The sequence below is a fragment of the Hyla sarda genome, chromosome 5 (assembly GCF_029499605.1).
Source record: "Hyla sarda isolate aHylSar1 chromosome 5, aHylSar1.hap1, whole genome shotgun sequence".
NCBI lineage: Eukaryota > Metazoa > Chordata > Amphibia > Anura > Hylidae > Hyla > Hyla sarda.
The window spans coordinates 177442658-177468392 of NC_079193.1; the positions used below are offsets into that span (position 1 = coordinate 177442658).

The following is a 25735-nucleotide window of genomic DNA, read 5'->3' on the forward strand; positions in this document are numbered from 1 at the left end:
GGTTCACCTCACATTTCGATAAAAATACAATTAATTTCTTGGACATTTCGTTGATTAGTGGGAGTGATGGCATAGAAATTCGCCCCTATAGAAAAGATACAGCCTCTAACTCCATTCTGCTAGCCTCTTCCTGCCATCCACGACATGTCCTGGATAATATTCCCTATGGCGAATTATGTAGAATAAAACGTAATTGCTCTAGTGAGATACAATTTAAAATTGCAGCAGAGGAACTACATACTAGATTGGAACAGAGGGGTTATAGTGAAAAAATATTAAAAAAAGCAGAAATAAGAATAGAAGGACGGAGACGTGAGGAACTAGTATCCTATTCCAGCAGGCATCAGAACAGAAGGGACTCACATAAGGTTGGAGATATATCGGCCAAAAATACAAATGAAAATGTAAATTCGAGTAAAGATAGACCACCATTTTTCGTGACCTCATACAGTACTCAATTTGGACAAATTAAGAAAATAATAAATAGATATATCCCGGTATTAGAAACAGACCCAATATTAAGAGATTTATTATCAGAAGGTATTTCTATTGTGTCCAGGAGAGGCCCCACTATTGGAACCAGGGTCTCACCCAGTCTATTTATTAGTCAAAAGGAAAGTGTAAAGGATCGGGACTGGTTGAGGAATATAGGTAACCGCAAATGTGGTCATACCAGATGTATCACATGTACACATATGGTGAATACAAATACTGTAACGTCTTGCACAACAAATAGAACATACAATATACATCAATACATCAATTGTAATACTAAATCCATCATATATGTAGCCACATGCATTGCGTGTAACTTGCAATATGTAGGATGCTCGGGGAATTCATTAAAAGTGAGGTTTAGGAAACATATTACGGATGCTAAAAGTAGTTTGACTAACATGTCCATGCTATCACGTCACTTTAGAGAGTCCCATTCAGGAGACACTACCCATTTACGAGTATTGGGAGTAGAAAAAGTCACCTTAGGACCTAGGGGAGGCGATCTTAGAAAGAAACTATACAATAGAGAGGCACATTGGATGTTCCTCTTGGGAACAAGATTCCCGCAAGGATTAAATAAAAGATTGGATTTAATGTTAACGTGTGCATAAATGGAATAAGTAAATATAGTGGATGTACACAATTTATTCTTAATCATGTAAGTCTAGTCCCCAGTGTAATATTTATTCTTCGTTTCCTGTGCATATATAATAAATTTTGAATTGTTGTAAATTATAGGGGGATGTTCACACGACGTGATGCATATCATGCGGTTATCGATTTATATATATAAATATCTCGGATTTTGATGTTTACATATAGTTCAAAGTGCTTATTTCGGTAAATCTGTACCTCTAAACCAATATGAATATCGGTACATACGATAAATTTTGAATTGTCGCAAATTATATAGGGGGTTGTTCACATGGTGTGATATACACCATGCGGTTATCGATTTATATATAAAAATATCTCGGATTTTTTGATGTGTAGATAAAGTTTAAATTGCTTATTACGGTTAAATATGCACCCCTACATAAATAGGAATATTGGTAATATTGGTAGATTAGTCTTTGGACCATTTAAGTTTGAAATTTTACTTAAAATGTGAAAGCCGCATTGATTGCATCCTGGTGTGAACTCTCTTTGAACGATTAAATGTGATCATGATTCCCAATGCCATGTTTTGTAACCAACTGTTTTTAATTAAGATCCATGTGGTCATGTGACCAAACTCATGTGTATTTTAACCTGCATTATTGAATGTATGTCCATCTACGATTAAGCACCTGAGGGTGCGAAACGCGTCAGATTGTGTCCTGCCTAAGCGTGTGAATAAAGCCATTGACAAGTTTTACCTGCATTTTCTCGAGTGCCGGACTTTTTCTTTTCTGTGAGAGTTCTACTAAGCCGGGAGCGGTACCGGTGTCCGCAGCACGAGATAGCGCAGCAAACGCGAGAGTGGTGAGCAGCCTGACCCTATCTGCATCATATATATACTTATATACGGTCTACAGTGATTGTTCCATGCAGAGTGCTAGTGTAGTTCTAGCATGTGATCTTAATATGGGCACTATTATTGGTATGTGGTTAGAGAAATACATGTTCACTTGTTGAAATACGCTGCATATACGCCAGGTGGGAACAATCCCTAAAACACACAAAGAAACCTACACTCCATTCTTAGTAAATCAGGACCATTGTGTTATTTATACCACAGGGTGAATGCTAAAAAGAAAAAAAAATACAGAAAGTCAGACTTTGGCCAATTTGCCTCCCAAAAAACAAAAACAAAATTGAAAGTGTTTAAAAAAAACAAAAACAAAAAAAAAAAAAACATGTGTATACCAAAATGGTGCTAAAAACTATGGCTCACCCTGCAAGAAGTAGCAAAGTTTCATCAAAAGAAATTTTAAAAATATATGGGTTTTTGAATGTGGCGACGCTAGACTATAATTTTAAGTAGTGAAACATACCGTATTTATCGGCATATAACACGCACTTTTTAGGCTAAAATTTTTAGCCTAAAGTCTGTGTGCGTGTTATACGCCGATACACCCCCAGGAAAGGCAGGGGGAGAGAGGCAGTCGCTGCCCACTTCTCTCCCCCTGCCTTTCCTGGGGTCTAGAGCGCTGCTGCCGGCCCTTCTCTCCCCTGGTTATCGGCGCCGCTGCCCGTTCTGTCCCCCTGTCGGTGCCGGCGCCGATAGCCAGGGAGAGAGAAGCGGCGCCGACAGCCAGGGGGAGAGAAGGGGCAGCGGCACCCATTGCCGGCGCCGCTGCCCCGTTGCCTCCCCCCATCCCCGGTGGCATAATTACCTGAGTCCGGTCCGCGCTGCTCCAGGCCTCCGTCGTGCGTCCCCGGCATCATTGCTATGCTATTACTAAGTAGGAAGGCTCTTCTAGGTCTCTGTAACTCACTGAGGATGGAGAGGAGTGGACTTCCTTTTATTCTCCAAGGTTTCCTGTTCCTAGGGGCGGAGTCCCTCTCTCAGGTGGTGCTGTCATGGCTTGTGAAAACAGAATTACCGGTGAGTAATTACCGGCTTTTTTTGTTTCCCAGAAAATGTGCCACTCTTGTCCATTGTTTATCATTGGTTTGTAGTTCCATCTTACAGGCCTAAATACTGTAGTTCTGAGCTGCAATGCCAGAAACAGCCCAAGGTCAAGAGTGGCTCAGTTTCTGGGGGAAAAAAACAGATCCATTTTTTTGAACTTGGACAACCCTGAGGCCATGTTCACACATCTGAATTTCTGTGCATAATTCCGCTTGGAATGTCTGCATAGAAATTCCACTGTAGCAGAGTCCCTTTGAATTCAACGGGATTCTGCTGCTCTGTGCGCACGGCGGAATTTCCGTGCAAGATGTTTCCGCGCACGGAAATTCAATTTTCCGTGTCCGCACAAAGAATGTATAGCCGCCTATGAGACGGCGCATTCCTGTGCTGTCCTAGCACCAGCATATTATGTCTGCGCCATGTAGTTTGCTGAATGTCCGCAAGGAGATTCACCGTGTGGACATTCCAGTGAGTGAACATAGCCTAAATGGTACATTCTGATGTGGTATACTTGCAGTCTGGATTCTGCACCACAACTCCACAGCTCAGTACAGCAAAATACAAGTAGGTTGGGTTTTGAAATCACCATTCAGATGTAGTAGAGGTTTTCTGCATGAAAAAGAAGTATGCTGCTGATTTTCAAACCCACAGCATGCTTATTCTGTTTTGGAAATGCCACAGATTTTTATGATTCAATATATAGGAATGATATCTGCAGTGAAATCACAGTAAAATCGGCAAGCAACATACATTGTGTCACCTGCCCACATGTGGTTGTCAATCTCTGCAAAATGTTGACTGTAAGAATAGGTTCACACATGCAGCAGTTTGCCGAAGCCAGTGGGTAGCAAAATCAGCTGCAGAAAGTACACAGCAAAATAAGGCACATGTGACCATACCCTAATACTCTAGTTTTACAGAGCTGTGATATGACTGTTTAAGGGGTATGGACCAAGCCCATTTTCACCTTAAGGACCAGGCCAATTTAATTTTAGTGTTTTCGTTTTTTTCCTCCTCGCCTTCTAAAATCCAAAACTCCTTTATATTTCCATGTACATAAGGGCTTCTTTTTTTGCGTGACCAATTGTACTTTGTAATGAAACCTCTCATTTTACCATAAAATGTACAGCGAACCCAAAAAATATTTTTTTAGTGAGTAAATTTAAATGAAAACCACAATTTTGCACATTTTGGAGGGTTTCGTTTTCACACTGTACACTTTACGGTAAAAATGATGTGTTCTTTATTCAGTAGGTCAATACGATTAAAATGATACCCATGGCTAGATACTTTTCTATTTTTTTACCGCTTTAAAAAAAATCTAAAACTTTTTGTACAAAACCAGTAAGCTGATTGCTCTTTTTTGACCACCTATAAGTTTTTCATTTTTCCATATATAGGGCAGTATGAGGGCTCATTTTTTGCACCATCACCTGTACTTTTTATCGATACCACATTTGCATATATAAAATTTAATTTTTTATACATTTTTTTAGGAAAGATGACAAAAAAAAGCAGCAATTTTTTTTTTTTACCTTTTTTTATTTTTTACGTTGACGCCGTTCACCATACGGGAACATTAACATTATATTTTGATAGTTCGGACATTTACGCACGCGGGGATACCAAATATGTTTTTTTTAAAAAGGTTAAGCTTTTTGGGGGTAAAATGGGAAAAACGTATAAATTTTCATTTTTATTGAGGGAGGGTATTTTTCACTTTTTTTACTTTTTATTTTTAAATTTGTCAAATTATTATTATTTTTTTTTTACACTTTTTAGGTCCCCATAGGGAACTATCTATAGCAATCCTTTGCTAATACTGTTCAATGCTATGCATAGGACATAGCACTGATCAGTATTATCGGCTATCTTCTGCTCGATCTCAGACCAGAGCAGGAGACGCCGGGAGATGGACAGAGGCAGGTGAGGGGACCTCTGTCCGCCATTACAGATGATCGGATTGCCGCAGCAGCGCTGCGGGCGATCCGATCATCTATTTCAACATGCGCATTGCCGCAGATGCCATGATCTGTACTGATCACGGCATCTGAGGGGTTAATGGCAGACATCCACACGATCGCGGATGTCGGCCATTACCGGCGGGTCCCCGGCTGCTGATAGCAGCCGGAACCTGCCGTGTATGACGCGAGCACCGCTCCCATGCTGGCGGTCATACACAGGTTGTAAATGTACGTCCTGGTGTGCGAAGTACCGCCAAACCAGGACGTACATTTAAGTCCATGGTCGTTAAGGGGTTAAAGCCTGTGGCCATAAAATGGTCACTATATATAGGCTATGTGTAGGGGCTGTAGATCATGTATCACCAAAATCGTGGTTCTACTGGTGATTTAAGTAGTGTTCTGGCAATGTGAAACTAGTCATGGTTTTTATGAATGTATGCAATACTGTGGGCAGCATGTCTGGCTTCAGTAACAATTAATTGACCAGAAGTAAAACAATGTATGCATATTGTTTGTAATACTAAAGCAATAGTGAACAGCTATTTTTATTACAAATGCAGATACGTATATACAGGAATTCAGATAAATCACATTACACAGAATTTATCATGTTTTAACACAATGTCATCCAAAGTTTTTGCACAGTGACCTATTTAGTTAAATACTATTCACAGAACAATTTCCTATTTACACTTTGTTTTGATAGGAATAGGGATCCAATTTTAATACACTGTGAAGGTTTTATTTACACCCAAGTATCTTGGTTTAACCACACTGCCATACAAAACCTAACAAAATTCACTTATTCTAAGCCTGAAATGTTCAGCCATCATGGATAGATGATCTTATGGTTTCCTGTCAATCGTCATTGTAGAGATCTCCAGCATATGGCAAATGGACTCTGCTGCCTGTAACATTTGGTAGACGTGAAAGATCTGGGAGGTTTTGGATACGTAGACGCAGTTCTTTGCGGACTTGGGAAACCCTTGCCAGTTTGCGCTTGTACTCCTGAAAATCAAGAATTGACAATATAAACTGTGTGATATACGGTCATTTTGTATATTGGCTTAATAGTAACTAGAAAATGGTTAATGACTTATCTTAGGCATCCTCGGATTGTTTTTTAATTTGTATAAAATGTTATGAATTTCATGTCTTTTTACAGTGTTATTCAGACAATGTTTAATGTGTCTTTTTTTTCATGCATCCTTCATGTCCTATAGAGAAGCTAATAACTGGCAGCAGCATTTTTGGCAATTTTCCCCCCAAAATACCATGACCATGAGAAACTACCCTTAGGGTGAATTCACACACACTGCATCCACTGAAGATTTGAAGTTGTGGATCTGCAATTGTAAATTCTGCAGTTGAGGATTTTACAAGGCGATCAAAAATACATAAGGATTGCCTGGTAAAATCTGCAGCAGATCTGTAAGTAATTAATTCATTTTCCTAACACATACAGTATCTTACATAAGTGAGTCCACCCCTAAAATTTTTGTGTATATTTTATAAGATCTTTTCATGTGACAACACTGAAGAAATGACACTCTGCTTCAATGTGAAGTAGTGAGTGCACAACCTGTATAGTAGTGTTTAATGATATGTCCCCTCAAAATAACTCAACACCTAGCCATTACTGTCTAAACCTTGGCAAAAAAATGAGTATACCCCTAAGTGGAAATGTTTAAAGTGTTAATATTTTGTGTGGCCACTATAATTTTCCAGCAGTTCTTTAAGCCCCATGGGCATGGAGTTCACCAAAACTTCACAGGTTGTCACTCTTCCACTCCTCCTACATGACAGGATCACAGAGCTGGTGGATCTTAGAGACCTTGTGATTCCCCATCTTCCGTTTGAGGATGCTCCACAAATACTTAGATTTAGTCTGGAGACATGCTTGGTTAGTCCATCACCCTCAGCTTCTTTAGCAAGGCAGTGGTCACCCTGAAGGTAGGTTTGGAGTCATTATTATGTTGGAATACTGTCCTGCGGCCCAGTCTCCAAAGGTAGGGGCTCATGCTCTGCTTCAGTCTACTTGTCTTTAACTCCTTCAGGAAGAAGGGCGTACCTGTACGCCCCTCGCCCGGTACCGGTGTCTAAAACACTTCACACCGGGTCGGTCCCGGCTGCTAATGATAGCCGGGACCCTGGGATAATAGTGTGCGGCACCAATTGTTGTGCCGCACGCTATTAACCCTTTAGACGCGTCGATCAATGTTGATCCCTGCGTCTAAAAATGAAAGTAAACGCTTCCCGGCAGCTCAGTCGGGCTGATCGGGACATCGCGATAAAATTGCGATGTCCTGATCAGCCAGGACGCGAGCGGAGACCCCCTTACCTTGCTCCGTTGCGTCCGATTGGCGTTTGATTGCTCCAAGCCTGAGCTACAGGCTTGAGCAATCGAGCCCCTATCTCGCTGATCCATGCAAAGCTATGGCTTTGCAGGGATCAGGGTAAAAGATCAGTGCGTGCAGTGTTATAGCCCCCTATGGGAGCTATAACACTGCAAAAAAAAAGTGGGGAAAAAAGGTTAACAAAGGTCATTTAACCCCTTCCCTAATAAAAGTTTGAATCCCCCCCCCCCCTTTTCCCATAAAAAAAAACAAAACTGTGTAAATAAAATATGTGGGAATGTCCGAACTATAAAAATATATCGTTAATTAAACCGCACGGTCAATGGCGTACGCGCAAAAAAATTCCAAAATAGCGTATTTTTGGTCACTTTTTATATCATGAAAAAATGAATAAAAAGCGATCAAAAAGTCCTATCAATACAAAAATGGTACCGATAAAAAGTTCAGAACATGGCGCAAAAAATTAGTCCTCATACCGGCCCGAACACGGAAAAGTAAAAAAAGTTATAGGGGTTAGATGATGGGAATTTTTAACATATAGATTTTCCTGCATGTAGTTATGATTTTTTTTTCCAAAGTACGTCAATATCAAACCTATATATGTAGGGTATCATTTTAATCATATGGACCTACAGAATAAAGATAAGGTATTACTTTTACTGAAAAATGCACTGCGTAGAAACGGAAGCCACCAAAAATTACAAAATGACATTTTTTTCTTCAATTTTGTCGCACAATGAATTTTTTTTCCATCATATGAAATTTTATGTGCAAAATTTAAAGCGTTATGATTTTTAGAAGGTGATGAGGAAAAAATGAAAATGCAAAAACGGAAAAACCCTGCGACCTTAAGGGGTTAACAATCTGCCATATTTTTTGCACTATAAGACGCACCTGACCATAAGACGCACCTAAGTTTTAGAGGAGGACAACAAGAAAAAAATATTCTGAAACAAACGGGTACTAAAATATTTAATAAACTATAACAGAATAATTATTCAACCATGTTATTCAACCTCCCTTGTGGCCAGCAAGACCCCCCCCCCCTTGTGGCCAGCAGAATCCCACTTGTAATTGCTTACTTATCGCCGCTCCGCAGCCCCGTACTTATCACTACCACTGCCCTGTTCTGCCGTCCGCATAATGGAGTCTATGGAGGAGCAGGTGTCACACACGTCACTCTGCTTCCTCCGTAGCAGGTAAGCTTCAGCAGCCTCCCCTCTGCAGCCTTCCCTCCTCCTTCCTGCCAGGCGCGATATGTCCTCCTCCATGCTGCAAGCCAGGATCTGCTCTCCGCCCCTGCACTTTGGCACACACATTCGCTCCATAAGACGCACAGACGTTTCCTTCCCACTTTTGGGGGAGAAAAAGTGCGTCTTATGGAGCGATAAATACGGTATTTGCAGGCTTTCTTCTGCTTCATATTTAGAAAATGCTTCCTTTTGGGATGACAGCCATATAGACCAATTTAATGCAGTGTGTGGTGTACAGTCACAGTCTGACTGACAGTCCCCTACCCAACCCTTTAACCTCTGCAGCAATGCTGGCAGCACTTAAGTCTATTTCCTAAATAGAACATCTAGAAATTACGCTGAGCACGTGCATTCAATTTTTTTGGTGGACCATGGGGAGGCCTGTTCTGAGTGGTACCTGTCCTGTGAAACACTGTTTGGTCTTGGCTAGAGATGAGCGAGACGAATCCAGCGAACCTGCATTCAACCTGCATTTTATGATTTTAGTGGCTCACGAACACTCAAGCTTTTACTGGTTTGGCTGGCACAAGCCGATAAATAGTGCAAAAAAGTGAAAGCATGGTTTTTTGGCGGGAACAAGCACGGCAGGCAGAGGGCGGTGAGAATTTGTCAGCGACATTAGCATATCACATGATAACCAAGGTCTATCATGTGATTTGCTGCTTACTGTGTCCATCAGCACAAAGGCCAATAAGACACAGCAAGGAGAAGGGCATCTTTACACAAATGAGAGGGCAGTGATATCACCCACTGCACACAGAGCGGCGAAACTCCTGGATGGAGAGTGACAGGGGGATAGAAAGAGAGGAAGTGACAGGTAGTGATTAGAAAGATAGAGAGAAACAGATTAGAAAGAGAGAAAAAGATAGAGAGATGCAGATTAGAAAGAGAGACCTTGTGTGTGTACAGGATTCAATCGCCATGCAATAATCCTATAGGGGCTCCTATACAGTAAAACAGCATATAAGAGGACATCCTAATCACATCATCTGAAGAGCTCATCTTTTGCTTCCACAAATCCAAAGCCTTTCTCAAGGATCATACCTGAATTGAATAGTGTTCCTCAACCAGCTACAGTAGCCAGTGAGGTGCATTGATATGTATCTAGCCTGTAGTGTAAATCCAGTTCTTGTGCACTACATATTGTTCCACAAACACCTTCAATACTCGTGCTGCCATCCCTGCCACGCAAAAAGTATGTTGAAGTTACACATATCTAGCCTGTAGTGTTAATACAGTTCTGGTGAATTTTATATTGTTCCGCAAACGCCTTCAGTACCCATTGTGCTGTCTGCCATCTCTGCCACGCAAAAAGCTTTCAAACTTACATTTGACAAGTAGGTTGGGGAAAATTCACCCAAAAAGGATAAAAGTAAGCAAAAAATAATATGTCTGGAAAATGAGTTGGTGGGCAGGGTAGAGGGCAGAAGCCAGTAAGAATGTTCGTGGCAGTACTGGTAGCGGCAACAGCAGCCAAGTGTTGTGTTGTAGTAGTGGCAGCTATGTCAGCCATCCCAAGTTCTCACTGCCTGAGAGAGCTTATGTGGTTTCACAGGATGATCCAGCTTTAACCCCTTCATGACCCAGCAAATTTTGATTTCTGGCTCATGTTTTTTTCCTCCTTACATTCTGAGACCCATTCTGCGTGACTAGTTGGACTTACCAATGATTCACTTTTTTGTTTTTTTATCATAGAATGTATTACAAAGCCAGAAAAAAAATATGCAGGGCAAAATAAAAATACGGAATTGCAAAATTTTGGAGGGCAATGAAACCTTGAAATATAAAAATTCTCACCCCTATAACTTTATTTTTCCACCTACAGAGCTGTTTGCTTTTTGCGCCATGAGCTGTAGTTTTTAACGGTACCACATTAGTGTAGTTCTGTTTTTTTTTATGTAATGTATTGGGATATAATGTAACCAAAAATCAGCAATTTTGGCTTTTGGAATTTTTTGGCGTTTACGCCGTTCACTGTGCACGATCAGAAACATAATTTAATAGTTCGGATAGTTTAATCATTGCGCATGTGGCGATACCAAATATATATATTTTTTTGTTTGTACAGTGTTTTATAAAAAATAAATGGAAAAGGGGGGGTGATTAGAATTTTTATTAGGGGAGGGATTTTTTAAATATTTTTATACACATTTTTTTACTTTTTTTATACACAATTTTAGGCCCCGCTAGGGGCCTATCATAAGCCATCATTAGATGGCTTACATAGATCAGTGTAATGCTATTGCATTACATTGATCTATGAAATCTGCGCTTGATTGTTAAGGGCTGCCTAAGTGAGCCCTAAACAATCTCAGAGCCAATGAAGATGCCAAGGAGCAGGTAAGACCTCGGGCTTCCCTAGCATTTAGTGTCTAAATGCAGTGATCTGAACAGATCACGGTATTTAACCAGTTAAATGACAGATCGTCAAAGTCAGTCATTACCGGCCGCTGATAGCAGCGTACATCTCCCGGTTATGACATTGACCCAACCTGCGGGACCCAGTCATGTCCGCCCACCCGACCCATGAAGTACATGTATGTCATGGGTCGGGAAGGGGTTAATGGAATATTTCTGTCATATGACTTCTGAGGAGGAATACTATATAATGGTGAGCCATGGTCAGTGGATTACTTTGAATCTACACTCACATGGGGAAGTGGAAAGGTCCATCTTAGATGCTGAGCTTCCTCATCTCTGACTTTGCCCCGCCCCCCCCCCCCCCACTACAACGCAGAAGGATAGCACTTGCCACGAAGAGGAGTTGTGTGGGGATAGTACATTTTTGGAGTGTGTTGGCGAGGTTGTGGAGGTCGAATTAGTGGTTGAGCCCAGCACAATTGGGACTGGTGGGGATACTGTAAGGTGTCAAGGTGGCTATGCTGAGAGGGGGAGCAAGGAGCCCAAGAATTCCATTCAGAGGGGAGTGATGTTGACGATAATGTAGTGTTGGAGAGAACATGGGAACCACCTGGACATGAGCTGACGTGTTCAGAGCAGGAGGGTAGTGGCAATGACAGCAAAGAAGAGCGTAGCCAAGGAAGGGGAAGAAAACCTGTAAAATGTAACAGATGTAGAGCTGCTGGTCCGATGAGCTCAGGTGATGGCAATGCTGCTGCATGTTCAGGTTCTAATTAAAAAAACATCCAGAGGAGGTTCGTGGTGCAGTCTATGTCTGATATTCTGATGTTTGGAACTTCTTTTTTACCTTACCTGATGCAGAAAACATGGCAATGTCATCCCTGCAAACAAAGTAAGCCGTTGCCAGGGTCCGAGTATAGGAACTATGGGGGAGATTTATCAAAACCTGTGCAAAAGAAAAGTTGACCAGTTGCCCATAGCAACCAATCACATCGCTTCTTTCATTTTGCAGAGGCCTTGTTAAAAATGAAAGAAGCAATCTGATTGGTTGCTATGGGCAACTTTTCCTCTGCACAGGTTTTGATAAATCTCCCCCTATGTCTCTACGTAGGCATATGGAGCGTCACTACAAGGCCGTGTAGAACAGTCGAGAAGCCCCACAACCTGAGGAAAACGCTGCTGCTACTACGGATGATCCTCCAGATCGCTCCCAACTGTCTAACAACCAGGCCTCTTCCCCAGGCAGTACATTTTTGGGATTTGCCTCCTCTGTGTCGTGTCCTCCCCGATCCCGTCAGTTATCCATTGGGGAATCCATGTACTCCAGACAATAGTATACTCCCAGTCTCCCTGTTGTAATGCACCTTAATTCATACCTGGCCAAGTTGTTGGCCTTTAGGCAACTAATGGGGTGTGCCTGAGGCAGACTGTATTAGCAGAGGGGGCTATAGCTGGCTTGAAGACCTAAAGAAGGACTCCAGCCACCATCTTAACTGATTGGAACTACTGTATTGCACTGAAAAGGACCTGATCAGACCCCAGAAACTCCTGGCATCTTTCATTTCCACTTTAAGATGTCATGATCAGCATTGATTGTAGCATTTAAACAGTCATTGAGGCCTAGCCACGTGTATAAAATGAGCTGAAGATATAGATATAGGATTTTGTAACGGCTGATTCTCAGGGTTTTTATAACAGAACATTGAACAGATCTTTAAAACGGATACATTTTATAGTGTGAAAGCAGCCTTAGACCCATATGAATGCTTGCTATTTGTAATTTGTAATTACATCCCTCATTTTACTACCAACTCTATGATGAAACAAAAACAAAAAAAAAAAAAATTATACACACATATTTCTGGGGTGGAATTGAAAAAATAACTATTTGTTATGTTTGGGGCTTCAGCACTTTTTTGATAAAAAAAACAAAAAACTAATTTGGCTTAATTTACTAAGGCTTCTCTGAGTAGATTTTTTAGGGTCTTGTGCGCTAAAAATAAAAAAAATTGTAAAAATAAAAAATAACTCTCCACTTTACTCAGAAAATCCAAAAAGGAGCGTGCCTTAAAAAAAAAAAATCCCTACATAAAAAATAAATAAAAATATTAATTTACTAACGTTCACACATAAAATGTGGTAGTTTTGAGCTCTGGGAAACCCAACAGAGCATGTGTAAAAAAATAAAAATAAAAAAAATAAGTATAGGAAAAATCACCAAATACAATAGTAAATACCAAAGTTCATAGAAAAAGAAAGCCAACACTGATACTCGCTGTGAAAGCCTAACCACACACTTGAGCTGCTAAACACAGTGTACGGGGATACAGATCCTCTCTCTGCCACGCTGCCGTGCTCTACCATCCAGAGGGTATACAGTTCAATACAGAGCATATAAAAAGAAGCCAGGTGGCACTCACGGTAAGGTGTGCAGAATCTTCTTTTATTAAGTTAGGATCTGTGCGTTAAAACATCCAGCAGGGTGCCGGACTGGCAGCATGTTCAGACAACAGCTATTTCACACCGCTCCCGGCGCTTCTTCAGGTCATGCCTTCTCTGACGCGGAAGGCTAGGTAAATATACCCTGAGTGCCACCTGGCTTCTTTTTATATGTACAATAGTACATACAATGGAAAAAAAATGTGTAGTTTTATAGTTTAGTATACATAGTATAGTAATTTTGTTTTACTAGTTTGAAAAAAAATTGTAGGCTTAAAATTTTCCTTTTCTGATCCCTATAACATTTTTCTTTTTAGGAGGCTTTATGAGGGCTCATTTTGTTTGCATTGTGATCTGTAGTTTTTATCAGTACCATTTTTGTTTTGATAGGACTTGATTACTTTTTATTTTTTGCTGGTATATGAAGTGACCAAAAATACACATTTGTGGACTTCTATATTTTTACATTCACGCCATTTTTTATTTCACTATGCTACAGGGGCTGTAAAGTTAGTGTAGTTCATAATATAGTGTCTGTACCTGTGTTTAATCACTGGTCTCACAATTTTTATGTGATCTTTGGCACAATGTTTATTTTTAACAGCATACAAAATGAGTGTCGTCTTAGGTTTTCCCAGGTTGCAGTGCGACCCAAGACATTACATCACTAGTCAGGTGATGAAAGGAGCCTGTCTGCTTCAATGGGTGGAGCGACCTCTGGGTGATGTCATTCTGCAGTAAATTGTAGTTTTGCAACAGCTGGAGGCACCCTGGTTAGAAAACACTAGTCTATAGCACAGCATGGGAGCACAGATGTGCTTCAATGGGTGGGGTGGCTGATGTGTGGGAAGAAGAAAATTGACCTCACACTTATAATCAAGGAATCCTGGGACTTGTAGTCCATTATTGTCTGGTAGGTAAGTATTAAAATCACCTTATGGTGGATAACCCCTTTAATTAATATTTTAATAGTGTGGACATTTACACACATGGCGATACTATGTATGTATATCTATTTTTGTTTACTATATTTTATTAAAGAGGGAGCGGGATTCAAACCTTTATTAATGAAGGGGCTTATTCACATTTAACTCCAAGTTGATCCAAGGACACATTAATTTTGCCATAGTAGTCATCATTTTCTCCATCGAATAGTCTACCTAAACCTGATATTTCCAACTCTGTGTGTTACTACCATAACTACTGGGCAGCAAGCTTGCTGTCTTGGAGTCTTGCTTGACTCAGATGTCTTTCACTTTCTCTATTCAATCCATTTCCTGTTCTTGTCACCTAAAAATATCTCAAAAATCCCCTTGTTTATTGAAACATCTAAAACTTTGTTGCTTTGATTAATTTGCATCTTGACTAATGTAACTCGAATAGGCCTTCCCTTCTCTAAACTCTCCCCTCTCCAGTTCATCCTAAATGCAGACTCATATTCCCTTCTACCCATTACACAGATGTCTCTCCCCCCCCCCCCCCCCCCCCGGTTACTACACTGGTTACCGATTCAGTCTAAAATTGAGTACAAAATCTCTCTCACCCCCCAAAGCTCTCCACAGTGCTGCACCTCCTTTTCTCTCTACAATCCTACACGTGCTCTCCACTCTGTGAATGATCTAAAACTAATCATCTATAATCCAAACCTCTCATTCCCATCTACAAAGACTTTGCTCATGCTGAATCAGTTCTCTGGAATGAAATATCCAAAACTCTCAGACCTATACCCAATATCCACAGTTTTAAATGTACCCTAAATATAACTCTTCAAGCAGGCCTATAACATTCCCTAATTGGTTTCCCCTACTATCAATTTGCCCCCTTTTGAGACCTTTGGGTCTTGGAGAGATCAAAATTGCCATATTTGCCAATCTTCTGCTATACACTTTAGACATTCAAAATTTATTTGGCAACTGGTTCACCCACCTTTATGTAACCTAGCCTATTTTTAAAACATGGCTGGACCATTGTATCAATAAAGCATTTTCTGCCTTTTGTCTTAACCCCATTCCTCAAAGTCTGTAAGTTCTTATTCCTCCTGTTTCAATATTTAGGGTGTAATATTGTAAAGCCTGATAATTGTCTTTATTTGTATCCCAAAATGTGTTGCGGAATCTGTTCAGAACTCATCCCACATGAGTCCCAGGGTATAATATACCATACAACATCCCTCTGGGAAACCCCCTAGGGAAGAGGTCCATTTAATTGGGACCCACTAAAATATAACTTTTATTGTGTAATTTAAAACAGAAATAATAGAAAACGCACATGTGAATTAAAACTATCAATGGTTCCTCCTACTCTATCTGTGCTCGGGATAATTTCTCTTATTCCACTTAGGTATACATCTGATGGGTACTATCAGGAGTCAATGGGAGGTTTCTCATGCCTTTCCCCATGTGAGGTCTCTCACACCTTCCCAATTGCAGTTCATAAACTCTTACTCTATTGTACCACTATGATATCTAATGTGACACCTTATATTGGGTCATATTGTTAGGAAGAACCATTGTTTAAAATCTTTATCACCATTCTCCTCGATGTTGTGCCAGAGCACTGGCTTTGTCAAAGGTTCATGAGTCTACTGGTGACCATGACACTCACTTGGCTATTTATAGCCTTTTGTCATGACATCACTTCAGGGTCTTTTACAACTTCTGGTATGAGACTGTTACATATCCACCAATAAGGAGCTGCCACATCATAGTGTTATACTCCCCTTCTGTCTCTGATCCAATTACCTTGAAGCTGTGACTCCATCTTTCATGTCATGTGACTCCCATATGACCTCTTGATGCTGTGCGTATAATCCTGCAATCTCTCGAGACCTGTCATGTGACATATGGTCTCGTGATCCCTCGGGATTACTTCTGCAATCTGTGCTGACCACTGCGCATGATCAAGATCTTCAACTTCATCTGCACAGTTTCACGGATTTAGTGCCATGCGCATGATCGCAAACTTAGTGCCGTGCGTATCAGGTCCATATCCTGTGCACATGATCACGGACTTAGTCTCCGGTGTGTTTCTCTTACTATTTGCATGTAATACTGCACGTCAGCTTCTATATCAATTGGTTCCAGCAGTTACATTCACATAATCAGTTTTATAGGTACTGGATCCATATCTGGCAAAGTCATAGAATGAATCTTCTGTTAGATATATTGATGTAATAGATGATAGTCCTTCAGCCAGTATCATCATCTCCCTTACATTTTATTAGCATATTTTCTCCATTGATATCAATCTCTCCTATATGGCAATAACTAGTATATTTGTGTGTGTATATATATATATATATATATATATACACACACACATTTTTTTTATTTTTTATTTGGTTCCTCTATTTATTTGGTTCCTTTTATCCTCTGACCAATAAAGTGTTTCCATCTGATTCTAAATTTGTTATAGTTCACTCTATTCCTTTTTACACTCTATTCCTCTTTCTGTCTGTACAGTCATGGCCGTAAATGTTGGCACCCCTGAAATTTTTAAAGAAAATGAAGTATTTCTCACAGAAAAGGATTGTAGCAACACATGTTTTGCTATACACATGTTTATTCCCTTTGTGTGTATTGGAACTAAACCAAAAAAGGGAGGAAAAAAAGAAAATTGGACAAATGTCACACCAAATTCCAAAAATGGGCTGGACAAAATTATTGGCACCCTTAACTTAACATTTTGTTGCACACCCTTTGGAAAAAATAACTGAAATCAGTCGGTTCCTATAACCATCAATAAGCTTCTTACACCTCTCAGCCGGAATGTTGGACCACTCTTCCTTTGCAAACAGCACCAGGTCTCTTATTGGAAGGGCGCCTTTTCCCAACATTTCCAATTTTAAGATCTCTCCACAGGTGTTCAATGGGATTTAGATCTGGACTCATTGGGGGCCACTTCAGAACTCTCCAGTGCTTTGTTGCCATCCATTTTGGGTGCTTTTTGAAGTATGCTTGGGGTCATTGTCCTGCTGGAAGACCCAAGATCTCGGACGAAACCCAGCTTTCTGACACTGGGCTGTACAGTGCGACCCAAAATCCGTTGGTAATCCTCAGATTTCATGATAATTTGCACACATTCAAGGCACCCAATGCCAGAGGCAGAAAAACAACCCAAGACATCATTGAACCTCCACCATATTTCACTGTAGGTACTGTGTTCATTTCTTTGTAGGCCTCATTCCATTTTCGATAAACAATAGAATGATGTGCTTTACCAAAAAGCTCTATCTTGGTCTCATCTGTCCACAAGACGTTTTCCCAGAAGGATTTCGGCTTACTCAAGTTCATTTTGGCAAAATGTAGTCTTGATTTTTTATGTCTCTGTGTCAGCAGTGGGGTCCTCCTGGGTCTCCTGCCATAGCGTTTCATTTAAATGTCGACGGATACTTCGCGCTGACACTGATGCTCCCTGAGCCTGCAGGGCAGCTTGAATATCTTTGGAACTTGTTTGGGGCTGCTTATCCACCATCTGGACTATCCTGCGTTGACAACTTCAATCAATTTTTCTCTTCCATCCACGCCCAGGGAGATTGGCTACAGTGCCATGGGTTACAAACTTCTTCATAATGTTGCGCACTGTGGACAAAGGCAAATCTAGATCTCTGGAGATGGACTTGTAACCTTGAGATTGTGGATATTTTTCCACAATTTTGGTTCTCAAGTTCTCAGACAGTTCTCTTCTCCTCTTTCTGTTGTCCATGCTTAGTGTGGCACACACAGACATACAATGCAAAGACTAAGTGAATTTCTCTCCTTTTTATCTGCTTTCAGGTGTGATTTTTTATATTGCCCACACCTGTTACTTGCCCCAGGTGGGTTTAAAGGAGCATCACATGCTTGGAACAATCTTATTTTTCCACAATTTTGAAAGGGTGCCAATAATTTGGTCCAGCCCATTTTTGGAGTTTGGTGTGACATTATGTCCAATTTGCTTTTTTTCCGTCCTTTTTTGGTTTAGTTCCAATACACACAAAGGGAATAACATGTGTATAGCAAAAAAAAAAAAAAAAGTGTTACTGAAATCCTTTTCTGTGAGAAATACTTTCAGGGGTGCCAACATTTACAGCCATGACTGTATATACCTCTTTATTCTCATCTTTTCATTCTATTATCACGCTCCATCCTTATTCCAAGTATCTACTTCCCGTTATCTCCATCCAATCCCATCATGGTCCCATGGAATTTCCCATGGAGTTATATATCGCATCTCAGGTATATTAACATAAATCTATCTTGATGTATGATGTTTGTTATTTATTGTGGAATTTCTTTAGGAGTTGCATTCTTTTTGTTGTTAAGTCATTGAGAGATAGATATTTTATCATTAGCGGATTAGATTTTAGATCATATGGAAATAGTCTATCACTGAAGGTCAGGCCACCATCCAAGCGGTCCTCCTCAGTCACCTCAATATCCCATTATATATATATATAAAAAAATACTTATTCCTAACAGCTCTGTATTGCAGTGAAATTAGTCATGAGGATTATGTATATTCTCCATTTCAATGATAGTATCCTAGGAGATTATATATTTATCATTTCATAATATTACAGAAGATTATATGCACTCTGTATTACCAGAAGGAGATTGTATATGCTAACTTTTATCGTCATTTTACAGGGAGACATTAGGCATTGATTTTCCATCATCTAGTTGGCAGTATATAAATTATTATATGTGTGATTACAGTATTGGAGGAAAGGGATAAGTTTATTGGGGAAAACTATAAAACTAAAAGGAGGGTCTAATACCCTACTGGACTGCCTCTAGCCTGGATACAAGATGAGATACGGCTGAGCATAGAGGCATACAGGTTCCACATGGCACCCTGGGGCACATTTGCCCAGAGATGTTGCAGTCAGGTCTGATAACTCATAGGTTACTTAAGCTGGTTTACCATAAATGGTGATTAACCTGGCAATGAGGCAGGCCAAGAAAGTGTTTCTAGATGAAACATTCCATGTAAATCCTTGCAGTGTTTAGGTGAACATTACCCTGCTGAAAAATGCCAATTGGAAGCCCTGCCATGAGGTAACAAATGTGGCCAAAAGATGCCCTGCACATATTGCTAAGCTGTGTCCCTTGTCACTACTAGGGGTGAATGTCATATGCATTGGTTTCCTAGATCATCAGTTGAGGCAGTGTGTCGCTCCACAGTAAAGGCAGGACTTAAAAGGTGTCATCTAGTGCAAAACATCCTATCCTCTATCTGAACACAGGGGTCCAACCACCAGACCCCTGTGATCTCCTGACCGGCACCCCAGCTTTCACCTGCACCAGAGTACCCCTTTAAGCACTCGCACAAGGCCTCCATACATGAATTCAACTAATATAATGGGTACTGTGATACCAAATTCCCTTCTGCTAAGCATCTTGAAAAAGTTCTGGGAGAGACGGGTGAGTAATGAAGGAGTCACCTGTATCTGGATGGTGAGCAACAGAATTTTGGGAGCTGCTCGTGCTTGTAGAGGGATCTAACGATCCTCTTTTATGGAGGTCGGTCTGACCCTCAGTAGCCTGTTCACTGTGTGTATTCCCAGCACCTCCTAACAGCTTGGTCAGAACAGCCGAATTGGCAGGCAAATCGTTGAAATTACCATCCGCCTTCTCTCAGTTTAATATGTCCCCTCTCAAAGTCTGAACTGCGCAAAATGTCTGTGTGTCAGAGAAACCAAAAAGTAGACTGAGGACCTTTATTTCTTTTTGTATAGGGCCCTCTTGTGGTATGAATCAGTGTCTAATCAGACCACACTTATAATTTACATTTATGGTATGGTACAATTCAATGACTTAGTTTTGCATCTGTATTTGAACATCTTTAGAATGCTGCATTTATATGCTGCTTTTTTTTTTTTTTTTAGATTGTCGAGCTTCCTTTACTATGCCAGCCAGGTTCTATTTAAGTGTTGTTTAGATGGAACAGGTTTGGCCATAATTATGCCCACATATGGCTAGTGAATTTGGTTAACCAGCTGATTTAGTTGTTAAGGGGGGGGGGGGGGGGGCAATACTATTTTTACATATTCCCTTCAATAAATTAAACCATAATTTCATTACACAGGCCACCTTCCACTGCTCCACAGTCCAGTTCTGAGTGTTGGTAGTGGTGAATAGAAACTAGCATGGCCACTCTGAATGGTGCTATAAAGAAAGCAGTGAAGCACTGTATGTTTTTTTTTTAAACAATTTGTGCTACAGTATCTCCTCTGTGGGATACATGTCCTTCCTTGAACCACTTTGATACTAACCACTGCATACTGGGCACACACACAAAACCTATTTAAAGATGCTCTGACCCAGTCTTCTAGGTAATAGTTGGCCCTTGTCAAAGTTGCTCAAACTCTGGGGCTGTAATCACACGGCAGAATTTCTGCACATCTGCACCAATTCGACTTCTGCATTTATTTGAGTGGTTTAGGTCTTGTGCAGAATTGGTGCGTAATCCGCATGCGGAAATTCAGAAGTGTGAATGGGAGTGCAGAATCCCATAGAAGGCTATTGATTTCTAATTTGAGGCAGAATCCACATGGAATTCCTACCGTGTGAATATATCCTTAGGCTTGCCTACATTTGGTGCTTCTAACAGCCTGGCCCTTATTTACTAAGAGTATAGGGTTTTTACTAGTGTGGAAATTTGTTTCAGACTAGCAGGATTCTACTCTATTTACTATGGGGATTCACAAGTTGGAAAGGTTTTCTGACCAGCTTTTTTTTGGCAGAAATTTCAAGCCATTTATTCACAGGATTTTCTGTGAATGTAATAGTAAATAAGTTGGGTTTGTGACCAATGCCCCTTTTTCGAATTTGTATGTTTATTTTGGCACAATGCGCCAAAAAAACTGGCACAGACAAGTTGTGGTTGAATGTGCCACATCTTGGCGCAGAAACTGAAAATACAGGTCGGGTTTACAATAGTAACTTGGGGCCCTTAAGTTCAAAAAAATATATAAATAAAACTATAGTTTACAAATAGAAAACAGAAAATTGACGTGTGCGTATCTATTCACCCACTTGGTTAGGAAGCCCATAAATAGCTCTGATGCAACCAATTACCTTCAGAAATCACATGATTAGTGAAATTATGTCTACCTGTGTGCAATCTAAGTGTCACATGATCTGTCATTACATATACACACCTATTTTTGAAATGCCCCAGAGGCTGCAACACCTAAGCAAAGAGACATCAGTAACCAAACAGTGCCATGAAGACCAAGGAACTATCCAAACAAGTAAGGGGCAATGTTGCTGACAAGCACAAGTCAGGGTTAGGTTATAAAAAAAAAAAGATTCAAATCTTTGATGATCCCCAGGATCACCATCAAATCTATGATAACCAAATGGAAAAAAAACAAGGCACAACAGCAAATCTGCCAAGAGACAGCTTGCTCAACAAAACTCACGGACCGGGCAAGGAGGGCATTAATCAGAGAGGCAGCACAGAGACCTAAGGTAACCTTGGAGGAGCTGCAGAGTTCCACAGCAGAGACTGGAGTATCTGTACATAGGACAACAATAAGCCGTACGCTCCACAGAGTTGGGCTTTATGGCAGAGTAGCCAGAAAAAAACCATTACTTTCAGCTAAAAACAAAAATGCATGCTTTGAGTTTACGAAAAGGCATGTGAAAGACTCTCAAAATGTATGGAGGAAGGTGCTCTCTGTCTGATGAGACTAAAATTGAACTTTTTGGCCACCAAAGAAAACGCTATGTCTGGCGCAAACCCAACACATAACATCCCCCAAAGAACACCATAGGACTGGGAGACTGGTCAGAGTTGAGGGAAAGATGGATGGCACTAAATACGGGGATATTTTTGAGGAAAACCTGTACCACTCTGTGCATGATTTGAGCATAGGGGTGAAGCATTACACTAGATCATGAATTTTGGAGGGATGGGGAACAGGAAAGTAGCCTTATAAGTGGGGAAAGTTTTCTCTGATAAGATACACTACAAAGTTTATTATATTTGCATGTACTACTAATTTATGCAGTTTGAAATAACAGACTACTGTCAGGTCCATAAATATTGGGACATCGACAAAATGCTAACATTTTTGGCTCTATACACCACCACAATGGATTTGAAATGAAACGAACAAGATGTGCTTTAACCCCTTCATGACCCAGCTAGTTTTGGCCTTCATGACCCAGTCCATTTTTTCAAATCTGACATGTGTCTCTTTAAGTGGTAATAAATTTGAACTGCTTTTACCTGGCAAAGTGATTCAGAGATTGTTTTTTCGAGACATATTGTACTTTATGGTAGTGGTAAATTTTTGTTGATACATGAAGAGATTTTTGTGAAAAAAAATCTAATATTCTGAAAAATTTCCATTTCTCTATGTTTGAAACTCTCTACTTGTAAGAGAAAGTCATGCCAAATAAATTTAGTTATTAATTCACATCCACAACCTGTCTACTTTATGCTGGCATAATTTGTTAAACATTCTTTTACTTTTTTATGACATTAGAAGGCTTATATTATTATGAGCATTTTTTCAAATTTTCTACAAAAGTTCAAAATCACTTTTTTTTGGGAACAATAACATTTTGAATATATATATATATATATATATATATATATATATATATACATACACACACACACACACACACGTGTGTGTATATACATTATATATACACACACACACACATATTTATTTATTTTACTTCTGTACAACAGCTCCCCCTTAGTGTCTAGTGCACAAAACATGCAGTAACAGGTTTAGGACACTAGGGGAAGCTGTTGTACAACTAAACAGCTCCTTTACAAAAAAAAAAAAAAGTGAAAGTGAAACTAAAGCATGCCGACGGGCAGAGCGTTGGCAGTTCGGGATGGTTAAGGGACACCTGGGGTATCCTAGCAGAGCAGTGTGTGTGTCCCGATCCCAATGCTGCTCAGGATTTTTCTGTGCGAAACGCTGCCATCAGCTAGTCAGATTTGACTAGCTGATAGGTGAGATCGCTGTGAGGGGGGGGGGGGGGGGGCGACAAAACTCCCCTAGGTCCCGAGGCAAGATGGCTGTCTGTCTGTGATAGCCACCATCTTACCAGGCGCGGCGGGATGCAGTGAGTAGTGACCGGTATCTGCATGACGTACATGTACGTCATAGATCGGGAAGACCTTCCCGTCATGACGTACAAGTATGTCATGGGTCGGGAAGGTGTTAAAGGGGAACTCCGGTGGAAAAAAGTAGAAAACAAATGTTTTCATATCAACTGGTGCCTGAAAGTGAAACAGATTTGTAAATGACTTCTAATAAAAAAATCTTAATCCTTCCAGTAATTATTAGCTGCTAGATAAACAGGAGAAATTTGTGAATTTCTATTCTGTCTGACCAAAGTGCTCTCTGCTGACACCTCTGTACGTGTCAGGAACGGTCCAATATATCCCCATAGAAAACCTCTCCTGCTCTGGACAGTTCCTAACACGGACAGAGGTGTCAGCAGAGAGCACTGTTGTCAGGCTGGAAAGAACTTCCACATTTATCTGAAGTATACAGCAGTTGATAAGTACTAGAAGGGTTAAGATTTTTAAATAGACGTGATTTACAAATCTGTTTAACTTTCTTGCCAGTTGATTTGAAAAAAAAAAAAACTTTTTACACGAGTTCTCCTTTAACGGCAGATTGTCAGCTTTAATTTGAGGGTATTTACATCCAAATCAGGTGAACGGTGTAGGAATTACAACAGTTTGCATATGTGCCTCCCACTTGTTAAGGGACCAAAAGTTATGGGACAATTGGCTTCTCAGCTGTTCCATGGCCAGGTGTGTTATTCCCTCATTATCCCAATTACAATGAGCAGATAAAAGATCCAGAGTTCATTTCAAGTGTGCTATTTGCATTCGGAATATGTTGCTGTCAACTCTCAAGATGAGATCCAAAGAGCTGTCACTATCAGTGAAGCAAGCCATCATTAGGCTGAAAAAACTAAACAAAACAATCAAAGAAATAGCCAAAACATTAGGCGTGGCCAAAACAACTGTTTGGAACATTCTTAAAAAGAAGGAACGTACCGGTGAGCTCAGGAACACTAAAAGACCCGGAAGACCAAGGAAAACAACTGTGGTGGATGAGCGAAGAATTCTTTCCCTGGTGAAGAAAACCCCCTATGCAACAGTTTGCCAGATCAAGAACACTCTCCAGGAGCTAGGTGTATGTGTGTCAGAGTCAACAATCAAGAGAAGACTTCACCAGAGTGAATACAGAGGGTTCACCACAAGATGTAAACCATTGGTGAGCCTGAAAACCAGGAAGGCCAGATTAGAGTTTGCCAAATGACATGTAAAAAAGCCTTCACAGTTCTGTAACAACATCCTATGGACAGATGAGACCAAGATCAACTTGTACCAGAGTGATGGGAAGAGAAGAGTATGGAGAAGGAAAGGAACTGCTCATGAGCCTAAGCATACCACCTCATCAGTGAAGCTCGGTGGTGGTGGTGTCATGGCGTGGGCATGTATGGCTGCCATTGTAACTGCTTCTCTTGTATTTATTGATGATGTGACTGCTGACAAAAGCAGTAGGATGAATTCTGAAGTGTTTCGGCCAATATTATCTGCTCATATTCAGCAAAATGCTTCAGAACTAATTGAGTGGTGCTTCACAGTGCAGATGGACAATGACCCAAAGGGTTTATTGAGGGAAAGAAGTGGAATGTCATGCAATGGCCAAACACCTGACCTGAATCCGATTGAGTATGCATTTCACTTGCTGAAGACAAAACTGAAGGGAAAATGCCCCAAGAACAAGCAGGAACTGAAGAGAGTTGCAGTAATGGCCTGGTAGAGCATCACCAGGGATTAAACCCAGCAATGTCTGCTGATGTCTATCCGTTCCAGACTTCAGGCTGTAACTGACTGCAAAAGGATTTGCAACAAAGTATTAAAAAGTGAAAGTTTGATTTATGATCATTATTCTGTCCCATTACTGCATTTAATGTCTAGGGGCACATACAGTGTTCCAGAGGTTCAAGAGTATCTTAACAGGCACTTTACCAACATTGATGCTTATTTTGTAGAACATCTGGAAGAGTGGAGAAAGGAAGCAGGAACTCAATTCATAGTGGTATAAACCTATCCTCTGTAAATATTCATTATCAACTGTTTTCACACAGCTTTGTAACTATTTAAACATTATATTATAAGGATGGTATAAAACTTCTGTTCGCAGTACATGATCACAGGCTTAGAAACCAAAATATGTTGTCAAGTTACATTTTAATAGTGGCCTGCTGCTCGCCATTTCCTGATGATGTCAAAATGCATGGTTAGTGCCTGTTCAGCCAATAGCTACAG

General features: G+C 40.4%; 1 protein-coding gene across 2 annotated transcripts in view; it reads right to left on the minus strand.

The window, feature by feature from the left end:
- Positions 1–2795: 2795 nt before the first annotated feature.
- The window catches only part of RPRD1A (regulation of nuclear pre-mRNA domain containing 1A), a 90702-nt gene continuing 67762 nt past the window's right edge, over positions 2796–25735 (minus strand). Inside the window, exon 7 of one of the 2 annotated variants that reach the window (XM_056520811.1) lies at positions 2796–6027. In XM_056520811.1, the coding sequence (XP_056376786.1) occupies positions 5878–6027 (150 nt within the window). In that variant the 3' untranslated portion in view covers positions 2796–5877. The remainder of the gene's footprint in view (positions 6028–25735) is intronic. The other variant, XM_056520812.1, reaches the window with a different exon arrangement.